Source organism: Bos mutus, chromosome 6 (assembly GCF_027580195.1).
Source record: "Bos mutus isolate GX-2022 chromosome 6, NWIPB_WYAK_1.1, whole genome shotgun sequence".
Classification (NCBI taxonomy): domain Eukaryota; kingdom Metazoa; phylum Chordata; class Mammalia; order Artiodactyla; family Bovidae; genus Bos; species Bos mutus.
Genome location: NC_091622.1, coordinates 61,376,236 through 61,403,977, shown reverse-complemented (window position 1 = coordinate 61,403,977; position 27,742 = coordinate 61,376,236). Strand labels below are relative to the sequence as shown.

Genomic DNA, 27,742 nt, shown 5'->3' with positions numbered 1-27,742 from the left:
TTTTTCAAAAGCCTAAAAGTAGTTTTCACCATTATTTCTTTTCTTCTTGGATAGGAGTGGATATACAATAGATGGCAAAAGAGTGAGGAATTGGAGAAAGGAAAATCTATTAGATAAAGTAGCTCTCTATATAAAAACATGTTTTTATTTAGTTTGCTCAGATATGCTTATGAGTAAAATTTTAGAAATCAAAAGTTTCTGTATTAAAAATTGAAAATTGGGCTTAAAAGCAAGTAAGTGATTCTGAAATATTCCATTTTCTTGTGCCTTTAGACCTGATCAAAATAAGTTTTGAAAAAATTGGCATTAGACATTTTTATTAACATGTATTATTTTCTATAATAATTTCAAACTTTCTGTCTCTTTTGTCCATTTGTTTGTTTTTTTTTTCCCCCTCTGTTATTCATTTTTTTGTTTTAATTATTTTAAACTGGGACCTGTAGGTGGCAGTAGGGGAAATAGTGAAAGTGACCAATGGGGAGCATCTCCCAGCAGATCTCATCAGCCTGTCCTCAAGGTTAGAACCACTGAGTTGTACAGGATGTGTGTATGTGGATCCTCACCCTTCACCAGAAAGCAGCTTGCACCCAAAGATCGTTGAGCTTTGTATCTCTTCCTTGAAAACACAAACATTTTATACTTCTTGGTGATGGATATTTCACAGATGTTTCAAAGTCCTTTTATGAATACATTGTTGAATGATGTTCATCCCTCGAGTGGGCAAATTCAGCTCCTGTTGTTATCAACAGGAGTCGGAGTCCATGAGGCATGCCACTGAAGGTAGATTTTAATTTCCTATGCATCATTACTATATATTCATTTTAACAACTTGCCTAAATACTAAGGCTCCATTTAGTACCTCTCCAGGATACTGCTCTGAACAATGTTAAGATGTACATGAAAAACTGTTATTGAGAAATTTTTATAATTTTAAACATTTGTCATATATTTGAGATTTTGTACAAGTTCAGTAGAATCCCATAGCAGTTGTGGCTATAATTTGGGCTTGTAGGGCTTACAGAGGACCCCCTGCACAAAGCTGGATGTTGTACAGTTGATACTGCATGCTTTGGGATCAGTATTTATCCCACTTGTAACTCGTGACAAAGTGCACGTTACTCTGATCAACCTCAGCTGTCTACTAGTGTCTGTATTGTGATAAGCATCTTGTTTCATCTTTCCACTTACTAATCTAAAAGCCTGCTTTGCCTTTCGGTAGTCTGTGTTTTGAATGTCATCATAATTTGCTGAAATAATAATTATCTAGCATGATTCCTTATCTGAGACTTCTTGCTGCCTTTTCATAACATTGTCAAGAACTCCTGCAAAAACAGTTGTTTTAAGAGATTAAGAATGTTCTGAATTTGGATATATGTTTTATTTACCCCATTTCAAAAAGAAACCAGCCATTTAACTTTCTAACTTGCTTGCTATTTAAGGTTCTAGAAAAGTGGTTTCATGGGAGAAAAAAAAGACCATTATTCTCATTTGATGTGAGAACGGCCTTGGCTATATTGATCAGTAGAAATTTAATGCTTTTCACTGTTAAAATATGGAGTTGGCAATGATCATTTAGCATTTGTCATCCTTCTGTATTTTCAGAAGATATGTTTTATAAAATTTTATAAACCATTTTTGAGTGTATACTTAAGTAAATTACAAATTGGGAGCAAGTGATAGAACTAAATTACTATTGTGACAGTAACAAAAAATAAAACCTTAATTGATAAAGTGAAAATATAGATATTGAAAAACTTATCCAGTTGGGAAAAAAAGTATCAGCTTTATGGAAGAAGAAAAAAAAGCCCGTAGAGAAATTAAAGGACTTGTGAGTTTACTTTAAAACGAATCTGTAAAATATTTGATTAATGACCACGAATTTCAGTATTTTTCACAAGTCTTCAAGCTGTAAAACTAAGCAGTGTGCTCATGTCTGAAACTCAGAATCTTCTGCTTTACACATGTATAAATTGGAAGTTGATTAGAAAATTCCAGGTGTTTGTGACTTAGAAATTTCTGTGAGTATACATACTTATCAGAAATTACATTCATAGTTACTATATGATGTTAATTGATTGGCTTTTCATATAAGCAAGTGCTGTTAAGATTGACTTAACTTCAAAATGCTTTTCCTTATAGTTGAGGATCAGATTATACAACAGGGCTGCAGACTCACCTGGCTGTAGTTGCTGAGCAAGTAAAAGTAGCACATGAAGGGGCAGATCACAGGACATTCAGGGGAGTGTGCCTGTGATAACACTAGAGAACGGGGCCTCTTAACACCAGCCACTGCACACTAAACTTGACTAAAACACTCTGGTGAGGACCCATAGCGTGAACCTTCTAGGTTCAGGTCATGGCCAAGTTGGCTGATTTTTTGCTGCTTCACTAATCTCTGAAGCAACTCTAAGAAATAGAATAGAAAAAATAAGGGAAAGAAAGTGTATATCCACTTTCACTGTAAAATATGTTCATACAGTTTTTTAAAGTAGCCTTAAAATTTGAATATTATGGTCCACATAAGCCTATTCATTTTTTCTAAAGATGCAGTATCAAACGACCCAAACGTGCAAATGCAAGTTTATAGAAGCAACAATCTGGAATTTTCTAATCCATCTCTTAATCAATTTACATGTGGGCTATGAGCATGAGATCTCACTTGATATTTTTGAGCTAAAGATATGACACAAAGCTGCTTTACATTTCAGATACAGTCTGTGTTGTGTCTATAAGGAAAGATTTAAGTATAGTGTGACAAATCTAATTATTTACATGATCTTGAAGATCAGTACTGATTGTTGTCAGGATATTGCTTTGGGGTCCTCTGGCTGAACATCTGATCCATGGGTTGTCATGCATGGGTTCTGCCTCACAGCATTTTGTGGTTAGAATGAAAGATATCAAGAAACTAGGTAACTAAACTTTTGTTTACAATGAAAGGCTTCAGTGAGTCTAAGCATTTTAAATAAGTTATTATTATGGTTTCCTTCCCCAACTAAATCTTTGTGCTTTTCCATTAAAAAAAAAAAAAAGTGAGCCCCAGGCCATGTGCTACATTGAAACATCCAACTTAGATGGTGAAACAAACCTGAAAATTAGACAGGTAAGATCAAATATTGGTTTATGGAATTATTACGTATGTTCTCTTACATGGAATTGAGAACTTTTTTGGAGAGGAAGAAAACTTTACTCTTCTAGGTTCTTCTGGCTGGTCTAAGAATGAAATTGACATGAGACATATTAACAGGAGAAAAATCAAATTAAATTTCATACATAATGGAATCCCACATACATGAGAGGCTCAAAGACAGAGATGCCAATCTGAGCTAAGTAATGGGAAGCCCTGAGGGTCATTTACAGGATGATAAGAAGAGCAGATGTTTGATAATTAGATGTGTGTCCTGCCAGATGGATGGGCCCACTTTAAATAAAGTTTATCTCTTGCAATAACTCTTCTCTGGGAAAAACCCATAATTTAAGTTCTTTTAGATAGATAAGGGAGGGACAGTAGTTTCTCTTGAACCCTCAGGATCTCCACTGCCTTTAGCTCAAAATAAGAATCATGCAAAAGTGAAACATTTTTGAGTTTTGTTCTGAACCCCTATAGCTTTATTTCTTAATATTATTGTCTTGAGTTGAGGCAGTTCTGTTCACTTGCAAGTCTTTTCTCATTGAGCCACAATGAAGTGGTTTTATAAACTGGAAGAGTTAAGTATTATGGAAAATTCAGTTTTACTTGCCTGATTAAATATGATTCATCAGATAGGAACGATTTTATAATATTTTTAGTATTTTATGTAAAAACCAATACTCTGATGATACTATTAGTAGTTCTAAGTACTTTTACATGTGTTAGCCTGTTTATTTTTCCCTTTTACCTGGCCCATATTTGGTTTTGCCATATGTAAAAGATTCCTAAAGGCTCCCTAATCTCAGAGAATTGGTTAGATTTCTGTATTTATTTCTCATACCTTTCTAATAGGAAGTCACTGTAAGGTTTTAAAGTTTTAAAAGAGACATTAAAGAAAGTATCCTCTTGGGTTCTAGACAAATGGTGAAAATGATGTGGGAACTCTGGGTTGTGGTGGAAGCAGAGGCTCATCACAGCACCTGAACTCTACCTGCCACGGGAAGTGAAGGCTGCTCAGTGCCCGCCAATGCTTGGTGGACAGAGGGAGAAACTGTTTAGGAGTTTTCCTCCTCCATGGCCTGAAAGAATAAAAACATAACTACTCTCTTGGCATAGATTCTAGTTGTTTTACATTCCCTTTCTGAGATTCAGCAGACAGATTTAGACTGCATAATGCTAAATATCTTATTTTTGGAAGCAAACAGTTCTTTGAAGACTTTAATTCAAAATATCCTTGCAGACTAGTTTATAATCTCTCTAAGATACTTAGAATTTTCGCAAAATCTGCCCTGTTCTCCTAAATACCTGCGTTCAAAGAAAAACCTATGTGCAAGTTGAGAGGAAGATATCCGCTAGTTTTGATCTGACAAAGAGAGGGGGGAATAATTGTCCTAAAAGAGTGGGATCTCTTAGATTTTAAGATGTGGATGAATTCAGAATTCCCTGCTCCCTCCTACATACAACTTATTTAATATACTCTATGCTAATTTACAAATTTCTAAACAGGGCTTACCAGCAACATCAGATATAAAAGACATTGACAGTTTGATGAGACTGTCTGGCAGAATTGAGTGTGAAAGTCCAAACAGACATCTCTATGATTTTGTTGGAAACATACGGCTTGATGGACACAGGTATGTAAATTGGTCTTCATAAAAACACACAAGTCACTCTGCTGTAGGGTATTACTGAAATAGTTACATATTTTCTTATTCTCTAGGTTTGACAATGCAAACTCTCTTTCTTAAGCATTTTGTATTACTTCTACCCAGAGTTCTTTTGTGAAAGTGCTCTTAACCCTGTACACCTCATATAGCTGAAGGCTTCCCAGGGTTCCTATCAGCCGAGGAGTTGGATATTTTCCTGGATATGCCAGGCTTCTGGCACATTGTTAAGTGGTTTATTCTTTGGCCAAAATCCTTATAGACTTAGCCATTCTCTATGACCTGGGTCCTTTCCTGGAATCTCTAATGCCTCGAGGAGTTCAGACTCTGCCCACAGGGGTTCGTTGTGCTGGATAGTTTCTTGTCTTCTCTGTGTAACTGCATTTGCCCTTTTCAAGGCTATTTTATCTGTAGTCACCTTTATACCTGCCTCCTGCCATTCTCCATCCCCTTCTTTTCCCCTCCTGTTTCCTGCCTCTTCCCTCATCCAGTCACCCTGTACCCAGGAGGCCGGGTCAGTTGCAGATTTTAAGGAGATGCAATGGAAAAAGCAGACAAATCTGCCTGACCTTGAGAAACAACTTTCTTGCAGTAAGGGAAGGGCAAACAGACCAACAATAAAATGACAAGAAATTTTTATACTGTGTTAGAAAATGATAAATGCTTTTGAAAAAATTACCCAGAATAAGAGAGATTGGGAATTCTTGGGAGGGAATCACTTTTAGTTAATATGGCTGCAGGAAGGCAAATATTGCTTCATTGAGAAGGTAACATTGGGGCAAACGTAAGTAGGAGATAAAGAAGTCAGTATTTGAATATCTGAAGGGAGATGATTCTAGATAGAAGGAATAGAAAGTACAAATTATCAGCTGTATGGTTACATCATTGGAAAGAGGGAAAGTACCTGGATTGATGATGGTATGTCATCGATGCCAGTGTGGTTGGAGTGGAATGATTGAGGAAGAGGGTAATAGAAGAACAGAGAGGTAATAGTGGGCCAGGTCATACCAGGCTTTGTATGTCAATGTAAGGGTGTTATACTGAGTGAAATGCAGAGCAGCTGGCATTTTTTGAGGGGCAATATCAGCTGTTTGGTTGTGGACCTAAAAAGTTTGTAATGTCCAAACAGAGATATCAGGAGGCAGTTAAAACACATATGCCTAAAATTCGGGATAGAGGTCCAGATTCATGAGATAAATCTAAGAGTATTTGGCATAGATATTTAAAGCCATGGGATTGGAAGAAATCACCGAGGATGAACGGGTACAGTTAGAAACGTGGGGAGGGCTGTCTTAGGACAGCATGAAGACTGAGAGGAGGGACTGGCAAAACAGACTGTGATCAAATTGGTAGCATAGAAACCAAGAGAGTGAAGAAACCCATATCAAGGCAGATGGGTGACTGAAGACAATGAAATCAAGTACAGTGAGTCTGAGAACCTACATCTGGATTTAGCAAGTGAAAATCCTTGAGCTCTGTTAGGACTGGTAGATCCTGATGAGAGTTAGTTTGAGATAATGGAAGGAGTTAAAAAATAGACAACTTTTTCAAGGAGTTTTGTTATGAAGGGGAGCAAAGAAATGAGGCAGAACTTAGCAGGAAGGGCAGGGTCTCCTCTGCCTCCCTTCTTTTCTAGTGGGCATTTGGAGTGGCCAACTAAATGTAGCTAAATGCTCTAGCTCACCCCACCAGCCTGAGAGACTATCAGTGCTTTCAGTATTTTGTAGTTCCAGTATTATAGTATTTAAATATAAAGGACAATTGAATACCCTGAACAGATCCACCAGGCTTCCTGTAAGTTTTGAAGTAATTATATATTGTTGTAAATTTTTCAGAGTGATCTTTCCATGAATATATGGTTATAGACTAATGATAGATTTGGCCATTTATGCAAGTGAAGTTTCTGTAGTCTGACGTTCCTAACTGGCCAGCTTCCATTTCTTATCTGTTCCCCAGCAAATTGATGCCAAGCAAATGCATACAGCGAAGGACAAACTTTATATGATGGTGCCAAGATTTGGGGTGCAGATAGAATTTATATAATATGCTTTAATTTACATGAAATGTGGACATAGATCTTCCATATCTTTGTAGCATATTTGACTTTTACAGTAATTACCTAGTGTTCTCAGAGCCCCTTTAGTTTGGAATGAATGTATTTTAATCATATTAAGGATAAAGGTCATTGTCTATTGCTAGGAACTTCAGAATTCCAGCTCTGATGAAAACTAATAACTAATTCTTATTGAGTCCTTGTAATTGAAAAGTAGTTTTTGCTTTTGTAGAGTGTGTCTCTCATTCCAATCAATCTATACCACAGATGCTGAGCTGACAGTTGCCAGGTCATACCCCTGGATATGTGAGAAACAGTTGGCATTTATGTGCCCTAGCGCATAATCCAGGAGCTTCTGAAGTGCACCCCAAACTTTGAAATGGGTCTGAAAGCCATGTTGTTTTGCATAAGGAATGAGAGTTATAGTTGCTGTGTTCTTTTCTTAAGTTGGAATACAAATTCCTAAGGGTGTACTCACTTAAGTAGATGGCTTCAGGAGCTGTTATTACCCACCCATCTGGGTTGATTTCAACTGAGCCAGTGACATTTGTGTAGCTCCTAAAGGAAGGTCCCAGCCCCAAACTACAACTGGATCCCCTACTGGATTATAAAATCTCACCAGAAATGAAAGTTTCAGTCTCACTTTGCTTCTCTGACAAACAAATTCTGTGTTTCTGGAGACTTTTCTTGGGGGAAATGGCCTCCTCTTTCTTCTGGAAGTTTTTTTTTATGAATTTTTTCATTATATTTGACCTTTTTTTTTTAATCAGTAAAATGAAGAATAATAATAGGAATCTTTGAGTCATTAAGTTTTTTATAGCATGTTTCCATTAAGAATCCCACTGTATTTGTGATAGCTTGTACCCTTGTAATAGCTCTATGAGAGGTTGTATTAATTAACCCACAACTTACCATAAGGGTAGCCTTGCAAAAAATCCACAAAAGACCCAGCTTGGCCCTTATTCACACAAAAATGTGGCTTAAGTCCTATTGGAATGAAGAATCTCAATTTGCTGTCATTTCAAAGGAGTATTTAAGACTTTCAGATGCTACCATTTATTGAAAATGTGTTCACAGTTCTCAGAAAACTGATCTTCAAATATAATAAATGAATGGTCTAGAGATTTTAATACAAACTTAATCTCTGGATGGGGGGTTGTGGGTGGCAATACAAAGTATCTGATGAGATCCACAGATTTTCTTACCTTGTGTATTTTTTTTGTACCTTTATTTTGCACAAAGCTATTTTTAACTTGAAGGAAGGTGAGGGAAGGGAAACAGATCTCCCCTAATCTTACCACTCCTAAATATCTCAGAAACCTAAATGGGCTTGCTAAATCAGGAAAAGTCTTCAACAGGCTTGAGAATGAGCCTCTGAATTCCATACAGAAAATTATTCTTATTGGTAGGAAAATTACTTCTGTTCTAAAAATAAAGTAAGAATGAAAAAGGGTATTGTCATAACAGAAACTTTCTTAGAACTATATAGTGGCTGTAGAGTTCTTAAGCATTTCGGGAAATGTCATTTCTAATGTCAACATAATCTGTCATAGCACTGTTCCCCTGGGAGCAGACCAGATTCTTCTGCGAGGTGCTCAATTGAGAAATACACAGTGGGTTCATGGAATAGTTGTCTACACTGGACATGACACCAAGCTAATGCAGGTGAGGTTTTTATCTATGAAAACCTTAAGGACCTAGGTGTTTTCAAAATTACTGTCTGTAGCTCTCCATGCTATAGTCCTAATAAATATAGCGGACCATCTGTTATAGATACCTGAGCCCTACACTCTGCATCCAGATCTCATTCTTCAATGGGTAGGGCTGTGAAATGGCTTACTCCATGCAAGAACACTAGAAAGTTCCACCAGAGATCACCAATGCATGAACACCTAATGATTTTGTATACCAGTCCATTGGCAGCATTTACTAACAATTGTAGTGATTGGCAAAAATTGTCTGTTTAATGATGAGTGCTCTGCATTAAAGTGTTTATCTTATAATTTTATTACAATGATCAAATTTTAGAATTTATTTTTTTTTTAAATAGAATTGAAAGAAAAACTTGTGAGTCAGATGTTGACTACTTTTTCACAGCATTTTTATGTGAAACCATTTCTAATCAGCTTTAATCCTGGCACTTAAAATGTTTACACAGGACTATGGGTGCTCCTTCTCTACATTAAGGTATCATGAGTGTTTAATGGTTACATGGGTGTGGAAAATTCATTCTTAAGATACTACATGAAAATCTGCTTTCGGGCTGATAACTCTGTTCCTTGTAAAGGCACAAAGATGTTATCCACAGGCAAGCAGGACTGCTGGTAATGATTCTTGATAGCCAGCACTACTTAGATTACTGCTGTGCTAAGTACAACAATTACTAAATACCATCAAAAAACCTGGAAACCAGAGTGTCTTCATAGTCTGGAATTTCCACATCTCTGGCTATGGGTCATAGGTCACCTTCTCTGCCTCTCTCTGAGAGCTGAAATGCTAGAGGTCTTCTTCCACCCTGTTTGCTTAGGTAGTTGCATCTTACCTGCCACAGTGCGAAAGCTATGTCTTCAAAAGGCATCTTATTTCCTTCTCTTCTTTCTTGTTGTTTTATGTCGTAGAAAAAGGACTGCATGATGTAGTACAGGAAAAGAGGTGGTCAACTTTTGACAGCTTATTACATCTGATTGTTTTCTGCATAAATCTCATGTGTTGAATCATATGTAGATTTTGAGTTATGACTTTGTCATGCTCACCAAAATACTAGATACACATTACTAGATTATTTGTACACATTCATTACTACTCATCTTTGTTTTCTTTTTACAGAATTCAACAAGTCCACCACTTAAACTCTCAAATGTCGAAAGGATTACAAATGTACAAATTTTGATTTTATTTTGTATCTTGATTGCCATGTCTCTTGTCTGTTCTGTGGGCTCAGCCATTTGGAATCGAAGGCATTCTGGAAGGGACTGGTATCTCAATCTAAACTGTGAGCATTGAAGTGCTTATTGTACTTATTTTTACTTTCATAAAAACAAGTGTTTGTTTCACAACTGATTTTGGAATTTCCTGTTTCTAAAAAGAAAACTTTGTTGCCAAGATAACAGGACATCTAATGTTTATTTTTCAGTGCACTTTCCAGTAAAAGTTAGGTAAAATGTTACAATCTCTAAAATTTCAGAATCCTTAAAAATATAGTGGTTACTCTAAAATAGTTATATTATTAATGTTATTTTAAATTTATTGATTTCTTTTATTCTTAACACAAGTGGTTATATAGCTATCTGGTAAAGAAAGTAGATTGATTATATTCAAATCATCAAAAAGTATTTTACATGTTTTAAAACGTTTAATGTACTTTCATTTGAACTCATAACTGCAGTGAGTTCTGTGTTGATAATCATCTTTTTTTAGGGAAAGTACTATTAGTTTCCTTTTCTAGCATTTCTCTTTTTACTGGATATTTCTGGGAAATAAGTTTACATTTCCTTTTGGTGAGCACTTGACCAATAAATACTTAAGTTCCAAGAGTGTGTAAACAAATTCGAGTAAAATTTTATGTCAAAACAGATTTTTTCTGTTTTTTTTTTCTTTATGATATTGATTTAGCCTTGTAGTTATTTCAAGGGTCTTGATTTTTAATAAGTCATTTGTTTGCTGTTTCAACATTAGAACTGCTAAGACTACCATCATTTTGTTTCTTCATATACTTTACAATTTATCTGGGACAACTGTTTTATTTACATTATTAAAGAATAAGAATATAATTTACCTAGGGTTCAGACCTACGCTGTTTTTGCTATTTGGGTTGGTTTTGCTGCTGTTATTTTGTTTGTTTGCTTTAAAGACATCTTTCAAGTTAGAAATGCTTTGTAAAAATTTGTTCTACCCAGTTGAGATTCTACCTCAACTAATCTGTCTAAACTTCTACGTCCCTAATACCTCTAAACTTCATGTTTGGAATGAGTTTGAAATATTTGGTGGCACTTTCTCTTTTTAGTACCATTATGCAGTTCTTAATAGGGTTCACAACATCTTGAATATAAATAATGCTATTCTACCTTGAAGACTGTATTTGATAATATGAATATGCTATCAGCACAGTGTCCCTCTCCAACTTTCTAGATATATAATATGAAAAATTCTTATTATGCTAAAATTCTGGTTAATACAAATAAAATATAAAACTGTAAATGACCTTTTTTCTACCTTCCCCAATAGATGGTGGTGCTAATAATTTTGGACTGAATTTCTTGACCTTCATCATCCTTTTCAATAACCTCATTCCTATCAGCTTGCTGGTGACATTAGAAGTGGTGAAATTTACCCAGGCATACTTCATAAATTGGGTAAATATGGATTACTATTGTTCTTCATTATGCTCAACATACATTTTTGTCTTTTCTTTCTTGATAGGATCTTTTGATTTTTCAGAAAAAATATCTTATTTATACCTTACTTTTTATTGACTACATTTCAAAATATTTATAAGCCTAATTATAATCTAACAATAACAAATTTCATTTGACATGTGAAAATTGTAACAGAATCTCTCATGTCAGAATCACACAAGTTTACAGACCAGACATGCTCGAGAAAAATAGGTCTGTGGTTGAGGAAACCCATAGGGTTTAGATTTAAAAACAGTAGATTTTAGTTCTAATTCTGTAATACACTAGCTGTATGAACTTTGCCAAGCTGCTTGGCCTCTTTGAGACTTGTTTTCTTGGCCAGTCACATGGGAATAGTAAAACAAGCTTTACTTGCATCTCACAATATTTATATAGATCAAGGGACTCTTGTGACATAGCAGACAACATTATAAACAATTGAGCACTATAGAAATAATGTTGTTATTAACTTCTCACAGCAACCAGGTTGTCTATCATGTTTTAATTCATCTTCGTAGTTTATTTTTCTACACTATAAACAGTTTCAGCTGTGCTTGAATTTGTATTCTTAATTTTTTCTTATTTTTTTCTAATCTTACAGAAGTGTTCTAGACATCTGTTTCCTAAGTATTTTGTTTATAAAATGTTACTCTTCTTCAACTAAATTTCAGTTATTTTCACCAAAGTTAAAATTAATAAATTTATGTAAATTAAGTCTTTAAACATAATCTACCAGAAAGTATAATTTTTTATTTTGAGAAATTTTAGTATCTTTTGATTTTTCAATCATTTGAAAATCTTTCAATATGAACAATATTAAGATTTTTAAAATATGCTACTTTTGCAACTGTTCATTGTCTTTCCAATGGTGAATGATCCACTTCAACCTTTCATCTCTAATTCATTGGTAAAGATCAGTTTAATTTAGAAATCTGGAGTGAGTTGGAAGCATAGCTCAATTTGTTGCTGAAAAAATTATATAATAAAATTTGTATAAGTACAATAAAAACTTATTGAAGGTTTTCTACATATAGAAACAAGTAGCTCATTATGAAAATCAAATAACTAGTCACTTTTTTAAATTTGGATTTTCAAAAGTAATATTTGTTTCAAATAATTACATAATTTTAGTTTTGAATGAACCTAGAAGGCTTATGTTTTTCAACTGCTTTCTGATATACAGAGATTTTTCTGACATTCCTGACAGAATGTCTCTTACCAAGCAGCTTCTTCCTTGGGTGAAAATGAGATGAGTAACTGCCTTCCTTTTCTTCTGGTTCTTCCCAATCAATCTTTTATGAAAATGGCTAATCTCGTTTCCAGATGACAACCTTACAAAACATTTGAACTTGGCTACCATGCCTGTTCTATCATCCCCACCCCCAACTAAATATTCTCTGTCTCCTTCCAATTCTTCATTTGACATAATTTCCATCTCAACCCTGTTGTGGTCACCACTCTCTAAACATTGCCCATATTTGTTTACTATCCTTCTTTAAACGAGGTGCCTATTCCAGAACTGGTGTTGATTAGCCTGAAGTACAGATGCAGGGAAGATCAGATTTGGTCCTTTCATTTGACATATGAATCAGTAAACCCTGGTTTTGTCAATAAAAACCCTGGCTTGCATATACTTTATTTTCAAGTATATACAGTGTAAGAAGGAACTTGGTCAAGACAGTACAACAAGATGGAATTCCTTTGGTAATTTTTTTCAGGGATTTGAAGTCTTAATTATTTGAGCAGTGTTTAGTTACTGTTATTTTAGCTCACATAAAGCATTGTGTCAGACACTAGAGGAGGCACCTTACCTCCATTATCTAATTTAATCCTTATAGTAGGTCACTTATTTAGGAAATGGTGGAATGATAGTAAGCCAAGATTGCCTGATTCCAGAGACGTGCTCTGACTTCAATCTGGTCTGTCCTTACTAAGAAATATGATACTCTGTATTGAGTATTTTTTAGGAAATAATGAAATGGTTAGAGATGGCAAGAGATGAGTGTTACATGCATAGCTCACCAGTTAAATAAAATTGTATTCAAATCTCTTATTATGAGTTGTATTTGATGATATCTCTCTTTTTTTTTCTTTTAAGGATCTTGACATGCACTATGAACCAACCGACACTGCTGCTATGGCTCGAACATCTAATCTGAATGAGGAACTTGGCCAGGTAAACTAAATTTCTTATTGATATGTTGAACTCGAAGTCAGATTTGGTGTAATTTCCGCTGTATGTGACAACTTTAGAATTGACAGCTCCTGATTTTCCATTTTTTGAATGATTGGCATAAATAAGTGCATGTTAGTACCTAACTCTCAATTTTCATTTTTAGTGAATATTCTGTTCTCAGGATAAGGTATTTCACAGAGAGATGTCCTTTCGTATATAATCTGATTAGTATATAGAGTATTGGCTGCTTTTGAGTTATAAACTCCCAGTATTAAAATTGTACATAGCTTTTGATCAGAAAGGAAGGAGGTGGAGTCGGGGGGAGGAAGTTTATCAATGAAGTTGTACAAGTCAAACAGGAATTTCAAATTTATAATTCATACTATATTCACATCAGATCAGATCAGTCGCTCAGTCGTGTCCGACTCTTTGCAACCCCATGAATCGCAGCATGCCAGGCATCCCTGTCCATCACCAATTCCCGGAGTTCACTCAGATTCATGTCCATCGAGTCAGTGATGCCATCCAGCCATCTCATCCTCTGTCGTCCCCTTCTCCTCTTGCCCCCAATCCATCCCAGCATCAGAGTCTTTTCCAATGAGTCAACTCTTCACATGAGGTGGCCAAAGTACTGGAGTTTCAGCTTTAGCATCATTCCTTCCAAAGAAATCCCGGGGCTGATCTCCTTTAGAATGGACTGGTTGGATCTCCTTGCAGTCCAAGGGACTCTCAAGAGTCTTCTCCAACACCACAGTTCAAAAACATCAATTCTTCGGCGCTCAGCCTTCTTCACAGTCCAACTCTCACATCCATACACGAACGCAGGAAAAACCATAGCCTTGACTAGACGAACCTTTGTTGGCAAAGTAATGTCTCTGCTTTTGAATATGCTATCTAGGTTGGTCATAACTTTCCTTCCAAGGAGTAAATATATTTGTAATTCATTTATATGTGTTAGCTAAGAAAGGATTCTACTCTTCTTATGCCATTGCCATTTGCTAAGTCTTACTCTTAAGGTAGCATTTAAACCAAAGCTGTTTTTTTTCCTTACCAATTCAGATGTTGTATGAAGTTATTTTTAATCAAGCAAGCCATCACCAATCCCATAATTGTTTTGTTGAGAAGTGTTGAAAGAGATTTTAGTGCTCAGAATCCCATGGACCGAGGAAGTTGGAGGGCTACAGTCCAGGGGGTCGCAGAGTCTAATAGAATTGAAGCAACTAATGCAGTTAAGCGCATGTTAAGTAACAATAGAGGCACTTACTAGTGCAAATTCAGACTGTTAAGACAGATTCTATATGGCTGTAGTTTCTCTGCTAGCTTGAGAGAATTTCATTTCATATATGATTCACTGCTAAAAATCTAGAAGAAATAGTTGAAAATATTCCTTGATGATGTGCAGAAAGTAGTCAGTTAATACCATTCAAGAATCCACCTACAGTGCTTGAGACCTGGGTTCGATCCTTGGATCGGGCAGATCCCCTGGAGGAGGACATGGCAACCCACTCCAGTGTTCTTGCCTGGAGAGTTTCATGGACAGAGGAACCTGGCAGGCTACATTCCATGGGATCGCAAAGCATCAGACATGACTGAGTGACTAAGCACAGCACAGTACATTGTGACCCTGCGGTGTAACAAAATTGATTAAAAGAATAATAATGAAAGGGTTTTTTTTTTTTTTTTAAGCCCTTCAATAAAAGACTGGCTTAAAATGATCTCTGAAATTTTAATGAGAAATTTTTAATTTTTTTAGGTGAAATATATATTTTCTGACAAAACTGGTACTTTGACATGCAATGTAATGCAGTTTAAGAAGTGCACCATAGCCGGAGTGGCTTACGGGTGAGTTTTTTCCCTTTAATCAGAGTTATGATGTACACATTTAATTAGTGTTAACAGTTTGGTACAACTGGGCGAGTTCTTTTTAGGAAAGGTGTTTTTTTCTTTTTAATCTAGAAAGCAGCTATTTTGACTTCAGCATACATGTACATTTTATGTTTTATAGCTTGGTATTGTTTTTCATTTGGAATTACTATGAGGTAGGCGCCCTACCCAATAATCTTTTAGTATTTAGAGCTGCCCTGCAGATCTCTATCTGGTAATAAGGTATAAATACACTCCCTCTCCACTGCCATAAACCTACCATGCGGCCTGCCTGTGTTAAAGCACGTTGTTTCTCTGAGAAAGTTAGCCCTTCGATTTCTTTTTATCACCTCTCCTCTTTGCAGTCATAGAATCTATCGTTTAGAATGTGCTTGTTGAGTACCCATTTTTATCTTACTTCTAGGTATGCTTGCCCAAACTTCAAAAGCCTCCTTTTTGAAATCCTTTATAGGGTAATGTGAGAAAATTAATTTCTACATCTCCTGAAAAGTCATGATCAAAGATGAAACATCCTTCTGGTTGATTGATCTTGGCCTTTTACCAAATTTCCCAGCGAAAGACTGGTATCTTAATCATGCAAGCAAGGACACTTGCTTTGGGGTTTTTCTGGCTTGTACCTACCCGTTCCCCACTCCTGCTCTGTCTCTAAGCAGTAAACTAGTATAAAAATAGTGTACTGAATTATGAAAATGCCCTTAGGTAAAAGCATAAATAAATAACCACTTGGTAAAAAATTCTAAAAGTATGTGATTACTCCCCTACATGGTCTGTAAAGGGGAATAGATGGAGGCAGCTATCCCTGTTCTTTGGGTTAGTAGAAAGGATGACTGAAAGTGACTTCAAACTTTGTGGGTAAGTGAAGCTAAAAATACATTTGACTGAATGGCTATTTTACACTGTAAGGACAAGCTGCTAATTTAAGAAGCATGCTTACTGTCTATTTCCAGGGCGGGATACCCTTTTGCATCTTCCCTCTTTATCTGAAAATCTCCCAGTTCCTTTAGACAAAAGAGACCTTCCTCTCTCCTCCCCCAGTTGCTTCAGGCCTCTTTGTTTTCCTGCTGGTACAGAAGAGGTGTGCCACACTCTCTGACATTTTGCACTTAAGTGTTTGACCCACAGTTATCCCTGATGAGAGAAGGAAGAGCCTATTGTGATTCTAGAGTTTGTTGTATTACACTTGGTGACAAATTTATGGTGATGTTTGTTTTTATGCACATTCTGCTGGCATTCATAAATGTTATTTTTAGAGGGTTCTGTTTTGGGAATTGACATCCATTTTTTACTTTGTTCAGTTAAATAAGCCAGTTCTTCAAATTAGTAATTATTGATTGTGAACCTGTCAGAACAGAGAACCAGAATAACAGCTAGGTGTTCTTTTCCATTTTACAAGGTTTTCTTATTCCTGGAACAAGTTCTTAAGCGCTTATAGGCAGTAGTTCTAAAGAACAATGTTCTTCATGTGTCTGTGGGTAATACTGTCATGAACACATGTATTATATATTATGATAGACTGGGTTTGAGACTGGTAAATGTTAAAGAGAGGTAAGTATTGTCCTGATTTAGATTGTTTCCAATGAAACAAATTTCCTCTTGGGAAAATCCACATCTCTTAACATTGAGCTGCAGTTGCAAGACTTGCGTCATAGTCCTAACTTTGTCATTAATTCACTGTATTACCTTAGACAGTTCCATTCAAATATTCCGAACTCTTTAAAACGAGTATGGTGAGACCTCCATACTCCAAGATTCTTTTCAGATCTGAAATTCTGTGATGTTTAGAAATTTAAAAATAGTGATTCCTTTATTTGCAGTTTTTAACTGTGAAATAAAAATGGGTTTCTCTTTGGATAATGTATCATATTTTCAAGAATACCAAGAGCCTTGTTGAGTGAAACTTGTTAAACTACTTCCAGTAAATCATGTATGTGCTTATAGGATCCTTAACCCTGATTGAATTTTTTTTCCTTTTATTACTTTATATTTATGGTACCTGCATAGAGATATAGATGTTCTGGAAGTTTCCAGTTCAGAAACCTCAGACTCTCACCCAATATGATAAATTTATACAATACTTAAAAGTACAAAGGCTCCTTTTCTTTAAGAAACAATACTAGAAAACTCGTAAAGTTATTGACACCAGAAGTAATTGTCCCATCCCCTCCCCTAAGCATTTCTGATGGACACTTGGGATGTCAGCATTGCAGAGAGTTGTTGATACATGAAAGCTTTAGAGAAACAGAGACTTTAGACTACTCAGTTGACTACAGTAGGAGAGACACACAGCTATTACTTAATTCTGTCAAACTCCACAGGAAAAAGAAATGACTGAGAAGCACCTTTCTGTGTGCATTTCCTCTGGGCGCTCCTGGTTTAAAGGAACCATGACATGGTTAGACTGTCCCGTCTGCCCATGGAAGTGTGTTACATTGTTTAATATGGGGAGCTCTTATTAATACACGTGTATACTTTCACCTCCAGAAGAAGAAAACATAGAGATTGTCCCCTCAGAGTTTAGCAAAACAAAGGAAAATAACACATAGTTTTATATACTAACAAATGTCTTTGGGGTTATGATTTCAGAGCTGATGCTTCTTAAGCACTTTTTGAGAAAATAAAATCTCTTTCTACCTTAGAGTCCAAGATGAGTTCTGTTGGCTTTTATCAGTTTGAAAGACAAGACTTGAAGTCTCTTGATAGTATAATCTTTGCCTCGTTCAGTGCATTTTATAGATTTGTAGGAAGAAGATATTTAACACTTAAAATAAGGCTCCAAAATTTAGTCTTAGTAAGTTTTCCCTCATTTCTTTTAACTTTGGCCCTAAATTAGATTCATGATGGTCAATGAAATACGAGATTTGTACACACCTGGTACCCACGTAGCAATGATGTTTGTTTTGTAAAGATTAACTTTGTCAGAAGTACCACCATGATTAAACTTGTTAGACTGTTTCATTAGATTTTAATTAAATGTAAATAAATTGTGATATCATATTTATAAATTTAACTTATTACAAACTAGAAATTCTGCTGTTAAACATTTACTAAAGCATAATTTCAACAAGTTACTTCTTATACTAATTCAGTTTTATCACAGTTACTTGAAAGCCAGAAATAGGTAATGAGGTTTTTATGTTCAGTGGGTAGAATTCTCAATACAGTGACTGTTCTCGGCTACAGTCCTAAATACTGTCTTTGTTGATCATTTAAAATCTTACTATTAGAATGAGCTGATGAACTGGGACAAGTTTTTTGTTTTGTTTTGTTTTTTTAAGAGTCTGTAAAGGAAATTAATATTATATTTTCATATGGGCAAGTCATTTTAATCAGTATTAAAAACATTTCATTGACTTTTTCCCTTTAAGTGAATACCAAATGCTCCTAATTATAATCTTTATTTACATGTGAAAATAGCATGTGAGTAGTTTTACTTGACAATATTTTGTTTAGCAATGTTTGCTGAAAGAATCGGTGACTTCTTTATCTGAGAGGAAATTCACCATGAGAAACCTCACAATTATCAAAATTGCCCCAAGGTCTATATTATAACCAATAAATGTATCTCACTTCTCACTGTGACTGGTGGATAAAGCTGGGTAAAAACCATTCATTTATTCTCATGCCTCAACAAGTGTTCATCTCTATGTACGGTATGTAGTACTTTGTTAGATGTTGGGGATTTAAGGATCAGCCAAAGTTCACCTGGCTTCCACCCCCCTAAAGTTTATAGTCTAATTGGAGGTTAATGGATGTAATTAAATCATCATGCAGACAATTAAAAAATCATAATGCAGTACAATGGTCTGTATGAGGCTGTGATTGGGGACAGGGTGGAGGGGTGTGATCTAATCACTGAGACCAGGCACTGGGATGCTTAACACTGAGATCAAGAATGAGTTTAAGAACTTACCAAGCAGATGTAACAGCACTGACTTCCCATGGTAAATAACCAGACAGAAAGTACATATCAGAGCTGCTAGAGCAGTGATCTTGAGGAAACTCATGCAGACAGAATAAAGTAACAGATGTATGGATCGCCCGCTGCTCATCTCATTCAGAATAGCCCTGAATATCTGCCAAGATTGAACCACACCCGGGGAGTGCAGCCCTGAGCCTTGAGCTCTGAGGCTCCAGCCCCTCCCCAGTAGGAGATCCAGGGCTGCTGAACACCACCAGGGCAACTTGGCAGAATCTTGGTGCCGTGCTTTTGCTTGGGTAGCATCTGACCCTCCCCTCCTGTAGTTCAGGGACTCATCTAAGCCTTGAAGTTGATGAGAAGTGATTGCCTAGAGCACTGGGCTGCAGCTAGTTTTCACAGAGCTTGGCAGGAGGCCATGGCTCTTTCTGGGCTCACTGAGGGCTCATTTAGTCCTTCCCCTCAAGCATCTGAAAACATCCTTTGGTAGAAGAGAGGACAGTGAGTAAGGAGACTGCCCCCATTGTGATTGGAGTGAAGGTGGTGGGTGGAGCCTGCACCGGAGACAGCTGATGCTTTGGAGGTACCTTAGAGTGATGAGGTCCGTGCATGGCCAGTTTGGTGGAAGGGTAAGAAATAGGGGCCACTTAGGAAGTGAGAGGATTTTCCCCAGTTTTCAGTGAACATTGTATATTTATCAAAAACAGTGATGTTATACTGAACTCTGCATCTTTAAACTCTACCTACATCTAATAAATTTAATTTAAAGGAAAACTATTGAATGACCTTGTATAATGAAAGAAACAAGAGATAAGGAAATCAGTTTTAGCTGCTGAGAGAGGAGATTTTAAGTGTTCTCACCATAAAAAAAAGAAATGGTAATTAGGTGATGGATGGGAGTGTTAACTAAAACTATGATATGCAGGAGATGTAAGAGATGCAGGTTCAATCCCTGGGTCGAGAAGATCTGCTGGAGGAGGGCATGGCAACCAACTCCAGTATTCTTGCCTGGAAAATTTGATGGACAGAGGAACCTGGTGGGTTACAGTCCATAGGGCCACAAAGAGTCAGACACAACTGAAGCAGCTTAGCACACAGGCACATGATGGTAATCACTTTGCAATCTATATTAGTATCAAATCACACTGTATACCTTACACTTGCACAGTGTTGTATGTCTCAAGACAGCGAGAAAAAAATCTAAACAATAAAAAGAAAATTTTAGTGAATAAATATATAAATAAGTAAAATAAAATCTGCTGTGTCATGTATTACGGACCCCTCTGTCACATCACTGGTTGGTTGAATTGAAAGCTTATACCTAGATCTGGTGCTCCAGTGAGCTAATGGATGAAAATGAAGTATTGATGAATGTTTTCTTTTGGATGTAATAAATTGTTTAACGGATGAGTTATGGTTTAAGTGAACATTTTTTAGTATCTTTTAAAATGCTTATCTTTCACGCTGTGGTGCTCTTTAGCTGTAACAGTGTGATTAACCTTTACTTTACTATACCTGTGTAAAGAGCCACCCCTGCATGGCAGTCAAATTTGTTTCTGAAGTGCACTTGGTAGATTTTATCAGTGTGATAGTTTGTTCTTAGTAACATGCTTTTTTTTATTAAAGCACTTTATTCTCATTATGCATTGTGTGATGAATTTTCCATTGGCTATAGCCTGTATTTAAACTCTAAGTTTAATATTTTCTACTGAATACTGATTTCTGTGCATAAAGTTGGGAAATTTCATGGTGAAGAGGCAAGTTGGCTATTTGAGGAAAGAACAACTTTGTAAATCTGCCTAGTTACCATAAATTATACTTTCTATACTAACTGCCATTCTTTCCAAATCAGCTAAAAGTTTATTTCCTTAACTGACCCATCTCTCAGTACTTCCCTTATTCATGCTTTTGTGTTTCCAGCCTTTCTTTGATTATTTTCTCCTTTCTTTGTGTCCCTCCTCTTGCTTTCTGAAGCCATGTCCCTGAACCTGAGGATTATGGCTGCTCTCCTGATGAATGGTAAGCAGCATGGATCTTTCTGTCTCATTGATCCATTTAAAAGGTTTGCATTTTATTGTGTTGTTAGATGCATTTTGCTACTTTGAAAAAAATTACTCATCAGGCAGGATGACAATGCTGTAAAATAGTTCTTAAAATCTGCTGAGTAAAAACAAATCTGTTGAATAGCCCTGATGTCGTATTGAATAACCTTTAATCATTTTATGAACATTTAGTTCAAAGTTTAGGCTTGCTGGTTTTATGGAGCTATGTATCTATAATAAAGTCTATAACAATCAACTTAGAGTCCCTGGGCTGTGGACTACCTAAGATTTCAGGGACAGCTCCATAAATTTTATTTATTTTTTTTTTAGCTCAGCACTGCCACCTTCTGCCACTGTTTGCATACTCTACAGAGCTACAGAAAAATGCTACTGAAACATAACCACACACTGTAAATTTCCTTTACATTTATTTTCATTAATTTGCTAAATCTGTTTGGAGGCTATAACATAAACATTTTTTAATGAAATATCTGGAACAAATGTTGGAAAATTATGCTACCAATAACTAGGGTTAACAGGAATATAATTAATTTTAGAATTATTGAATAGCATTTTATAAGCTTAATTTCAGTACATATTGGGTTTTTGTCTTACTTTAAAATCCTCACCATGGTTTACATTTTCATTTAGAATGACATGAGTTTATTTCAGTAATTCATTGCAATCTGGTGGCAAATGAAATTTCAGAAAGCAGATTTCTTTAATGCTGGTAATTGTAAAAAGTAGTATGGCTTTATATGTGATTACATTTCTGTTTTCAGATGACACAGGGTATTTTATGATTAAGCCTTATTTTTCAACTTGGATTTTATTTCAATAAAGTGGAGATTTGGTAACAATTTGCAATAAGCCTCACACTACCTACAGTTAATGACAGAGGCAGCTGTTTGGTTCATGTGATAACTGATGATTCATTACACTTAAGCTCATTGCTTGGAGTGTCATGCATTTCAACACCTATCCACAACTGAATAATTTTCAGTGTCTTTTAAATGTGCCAAAACATCTTACTGTTGGTAGATAATTCAAGTGTAATGATGTAGATATTCTCTTCTACTTAATCTTTTGAGAATGTAGTTAAAATTTTGATTATATCTTTTTATTTGTTGCCTTTCAATAGAATTGAATATATATTTTTATTTTTAGAATATATGTTTTTTTCTAAGATAAATCACTTTTTCTTGAGACGGAAATTACCTTCACCTTATTCTTATTAAGATTGGATGAAAATGTTAACAGTTGTTTATCTGGGTCATTTAAAATATTCTACTTTCAGTAGAGGTTGTTTCATGATTTTTGTCACTATTGGGAAGAGACATTATTTTATCTATTTAAGTTTTTTATGTAAAACACCCTTTCTGGAAACTTGATATTCTAAACTGGGTAATTCCAAATTTTAAAATGTCATGTTTTTCATAGATTTTTGTATAGTTCCACTTGCAGTTCTGTATAAACTTAGATATTAATGATATCTTAAGAAGTAAACCCTAGGAAAGGTTTTTGCCAACTGTTTAATAAAGTAAGCTTTATTTTAAATATCTACTTGGATTTCCTCATCTATCAAATGGTTAGCTATAAGCAGCAAAGATGAAGGAACAGCTACTACTTGAACTTTAGTTGTGTCCTGGGTCCTGAGCAGTTGTCAAGGATGCAGACTTCGATTCTGATCTCTCAGATTCACATCCTGATCCTAATGGGTCCTCATCGGGTAGAATGTAGACATCATAGGGAGGTTGCAAAGATTAAATGAATTCTGTTTTTAAAGTGCTTAAAAGAGTATCTGAGTGTTAGCTCTAATGTCCCTCACTTAATCCTCAAGACATATTTGAGGAGTTGTAATTGACATGAGCCTTCTAAAGCTGGTGAAATTTAGGCAGAGAAGCCAATAAGTAACTTCCCTCAAAGTATACAACCAGTAAACATGGGAGAAAAAGTTAAAACTTTGCTCAACCTGGATATTAAGTAGGTGGTGGTTATATCACTTCCAATAGACTTTAAAGAGCTTCAGAAATATCTGCATTTAGAGAAAAGATATCCTTACTATTTGTTATTTCACTTTTTCTTTCTCGTTTTGTTAAGGTAGCAAGAGCAAGTATAGTTTAACTGATTGATGAGAAGTTAGCCTGGAGGGGGACACAACTTGGCCCAATCCTAAATCTGGCATTTGCCAGATCTGATCCACTTGATTTCATATTGCCAGAGAAACCAAGATTGAAAGTGTGGGCCTGACTGAGTGTATGCTTCAGGAACCTGGCTATATCTTCATGCTGCTGGTCCTCAGGGGTAAACTGGAGAGTACAGCTGACTATAAATCCAAAATCTGAAAGGTGATTCTTACTGTCAGCAGCTTCACCTTTCAATGTGAAGTTCACTGACTCCATAGATAAAATCTGTGATCTGTACCGTGTATTTCACTATCATTCTTCAACCATATTTGCCACAAAAATACCAAGTTAAAAAACACTTATTATTTAACACATAAGTGTATGTAGATTTTTAGAGTTGGACACAACTCAGCAACTAAACAACAGAAATATGTAGATTATTTACATTTAGTCAAATTTGATGGCCAACTATTACAGTGACAGTTTCAAAAACACTTTCTTGACATTAAAAATAATTGGATAATGGCTGTAACTCTACTTGCTTAAATCTATTAATATAGTTTACAGAGATGAAATCATTTCCCAACCAGTAGCCACTGCTTCCAGAACTGGGATGGTTTTCTTGTTATTGCCAAGTACCATCAGCTGACGTATAACCTTGAAGGTTAATTCATTTCTATTAAAATCTACCATTCTTTAGACAGTATCAATGTTTGGAGGATTGCACAAAAATATTAGCTTATTATAAGCATCTGTGTAGCCCTAAGATATGATTATATTCCAAAGCTATATATTTTGTTACATTTTTTTCTTTTTCTGATTTTTTTTGTGGAAATCTCAAGCATAAATAATAGTAGGAAACAGATGTACTCATTCACTCACTTCAGTAATATGTACTCAAAGCCAATTTCAGTTCATCTGTATTTTCCCCCACTATTACTTTGAGGAAACTCCCAAAGTATTCCGTGCTCACTCATTTTACTGTGGTTTTTAGTATTAGCACAGTATCACTGGATGGTACCATTTTCTGGTCTTCTTTTCTCATTTCATTTTGGTCTGTATTTATGTATGAAATGAGCGGTATTTATTTATTCTGCTGCCATCACTGGGCTCACTAAAACATTCTTACAGGTATGACTGAATAGTAACGAAACCTAACACATCCAGATTAGCTAGTCTTCAGAGTAGTCACTTTGACAAGTAATTTATTTATTCCAGTCAAGCGACCATTTCACAGAATGTTATTGGAACTCCTCTTTTGTAATTGCCCTCAGAAATACTTTAGAACCACACAGAAAAGCAGACCACATTGATCAAAACTAGTGTCTAAGAAAAAAACATTATTATTGAACTCAACCACTTGTTTATATTCTTGGACTTGACCTGATGCTGAACAACAATTTCATTTTTTAAAATTAAATCACCCTTTTAGGAATTTTGATTTGGAACAGTAGCACTATTCAAAGCCAGAAGGTACAGATCCATTCAGAAAACAGTGTTTTCAGCCACACTGCCTTTGTCTTCCCATGTATGCATGTGTGTAGTGTCTGTGTGTATATAATGTATACATTGAGTTTGTATGTAGAATGTATGTTTCAGCTCATAGTTGGATTTTGTTCTGGTTTTTAATCTTCAATTTAAATTTGATTTAAGTTCATAATGCAGTAACACATCTCTTCCCTATCTCTGACCCTCCATTTCCCCACCTGAAGGCAGTCAGTGTAACCCATTTCAGGTTTATTTCTCCAGATCTATTCTACTGTGTATGCATATATTTTCTTTCTCATTTTTACCAAAAGTGAAACATATTGTACACACTTTGGTACCAGCTTTTCATTTGACAATACACCTTTGAGATTTGTCCATATTCCGTGGACAGCCTCCTATTTTTTGTATAGTGTTCCATTATTATTATATGGATGTACCACAGTCTTTTTAAGCAACTGCCCTGGTAAAACTTTGGGTTAGTTCTAACCTTTTGCTGTTAAAAATGTGCTGCAAAGAATGAGTTTGTACATACAGAGTTTTGCACCGGACTGTAAGTACAGAATAGACTGAAATTCCAGAAACTGGAATTTCTGAATCTCAAAGGATTATATTGATTTTAAATTTTGTTAGATATTGCCAATATCAGGGTCTTCCCTGATAGCTCAGTTGGTAAAGGATCTGCCTGCAATGAAGGAGACTCCGGTTTGATTCCTGGGTCAGGAAGATCAGCTAGAGAAGGGATAGGCTACCCACCCCAGTATCCTTGGGCTTCCCTTGTGGCTCAGCTGGTAAGGAATCCGCCTTCAATGTGGGATACCTGGGTTCAACCCCTACGTTCGGCAGTTTCCCCCTGGAGAAGGGAACGGCTACCCACTCCAGTATTCTGGCCTGGAGAATTCCATGGGACAAAGAGTCAGACACAACTGAGCGACTTTCTCTTTCATTGCCAATATTCCTTTTTAGAAATTGTACCAATTTTCATTCTCATCAATGATGAATGGTTTAACTGTTTTTCCAAGGTTATAGCAGCAGAGTTGTCAAACTATTTCTGCCACATTGATAGATTTAAATCTCATTTCTCTCATCATGCAGTAAGATTGAATATATATTTAAAACCACTTCTATTTCTTCCTTTGTGAACTGTGTGTTTATATCCTCTGCTCATTGTTCTATTGCATTGTTGATCTTTTTAGTGTTAGCTTCTATAAGCCCTTTTTATTCTGAGTGAATTAATGTTTCATCTTGAATAAAGTAACCATTTTATGTGTTGGAAACAGTTTTCTTCCCAGTTTGTCATTTGGCTTTTGACTTGCTTGTAATAGTGTTTGCTATGCAGAAGTATTTTAGCTTTATGCAGACCGTGTTTTCTATTTGTTTTCTGAATACTAGGCCTTTCTACTCCTAAATTGTTTTTTAACTTAAATAAAAATTGTTATTTATCTCTTCATTTGACATGATCTCTTAGTCCACACTGTCATGTATGAAATTAACTGATTCAGTTCAGTTCAGTTGCTCAGTCATGGCCGACCCTTTTCGACCCCATGGACTGCACGCAGCACGCCAGGCCTCCCTGTCTATCACCAACACCCGAAGTTTACTCAGATTCGTGTCTATTGAGTTGGTGATGCCATCCAACCATCTCATGCTCTGTCATCTCCTTCTCTTCCTGCCTTCAATCTTTCCCAGCATCAGGGTCTTTTCAAATGAGTCAGCTCTTTGCATCAGGTGGCCAAAGTATTGGAGTTTCAGCTTCAGCCATCAGTCCTTCTAATGAATATTCAGGAATGATTTCCTTTAGGATGGACTGCATGGATCTCCTTGCAGTCTGAGGGATTCTCAAGAGTCTTCTCCAGCACCACAGTTCAAAAGCATCAATTCTTCGGCACTCAGCTTTCTTTATAGTCCAACTCTCACATCCATACGTGACTACTGGAAAAACCATAGCCTTGACTAGACGGACCTTTGTTGACAAAGTAATGTCTCTGCTTTTCAATATGCTGTCTAGGTTGGTCATAACTTTCCTTCCAAGGAGTAAGCGTCTTTTAATTTCATGGCTGCAGTCACCATCTGCATGATTTTGGAGCCCCAAAAAATAGTCTGTCACTGTTTCCACTGTTTCCCCATCTATTTGCCATGAAGTGATGGGACCAGATGCCATGATCTTCGTTTTCTGAATGTTGAGCTTTAAGCCAGCTTTTTCACCCTCCTCTTTCACTTTCATCAAGAGGCTCTTTAGCTCCTCTTCACTTTCTGCCATAAGGGTGGCGTCATCTGCGTATCTGAGGTTATTGATATTTCTCCCAGCAATCTTGATTCCAGCTTGTGCTTCCTCCAGCCCAGGGTTTCTCAACATGTACTCTGCATGTAAGTTAAATAAGCAGGATGACAATATACAGCCTTGATGTACTTCTTTTCCTATTTGGAACCAGTCTGTTGTTCCATGTTCAGTTCTAACTATTGCTTCCTGACCTGCATACAGGTTTCTCAAGAGGCAGGTCAGGTGGTCTGGTATTCCCATCTCTTTCAGAATTTTCTACAGTTTATTGTGATCCACACAGTCAAAGGCTTTGGCATAGTCAATAAAGCAGAAATAGATGTTTTTCTGGAACTCTCTTGCTTTTTCTATAATCCAACGGATGTTAGCAATTTGATCTTCTCTGGTTCCCAATACTGATCAGGCCACACTTATTGTAATTTATGTTTATCCATAAAATTCTGAATCGTCTCATTTTTTATTGCTATTAGGATTCTTCATTTTTGGATGATTAGGAAATAATTATTTGCAATGTATCATAGCTTTTAAATCAGCCTACAAGAAGCAGTAAATTATATGACACTGTGGGTTAACTGCTCATTTTTCACTTTATCT

The 27,742-nt window shown here is 36.0% G+C and overlaps 1 protein-coding gene across 6 annotated transcripts in view; it reads left to right on the top strand.

The window, feature by feature from the left end:
* Positions 1 to 27,742, top strand: part of ATP8A1 (ATPase phospholipid transporting 8A1) — a 236,490-nt gene that overhangs the window by 64,552 nt on the left and 144,196 nt on the right. For 2 of the 6 annotated variants that reach the window (XM_005908123.3, XM_070372341.1), the window contains 9 exons: positions 444 to 517; positions 3,034 to 3,103; positions 4,637 to 4,764; positions 8,401 to 8,512; positions 9,674 to 9,839; positions 11,072 to 11,199; positions 13,340 to 13,417; positions 15,171 to 15,259; positions 21,192 to 21,236. In XM_005908123.3, the coding sequence (XP_005908185.1) occupies positions 444 to 517; positions 3,034 to 3,103; positions 4,637 to 4,764; positions 8,401 to 8,512; positions 9,674 to 9,839; positions 11,072 to 11,199; positions 13,340 to 13,417; positions 15,171 to 15,259; positions 21,192 to 21,236 (890 nt within the window). The remainder of the gene's footprint in view (positions 1 to 443; positions 518 to 3,033; positions 3,104 to 4,636; positions 4,765 to 8,400; positions 8,513 to 9,673; positions 9,840 to 11,071; positions 11,200 to 13,339; positions 13,418 to 15,170; positions 15,260 to 21,191; positions 21,237 to 27,742) is intronic. The other 4 variants (XM_070372337.1, XM_070372340.1, XM_070372338.1 and 1 more) reach the window with 3 other exon arrangements.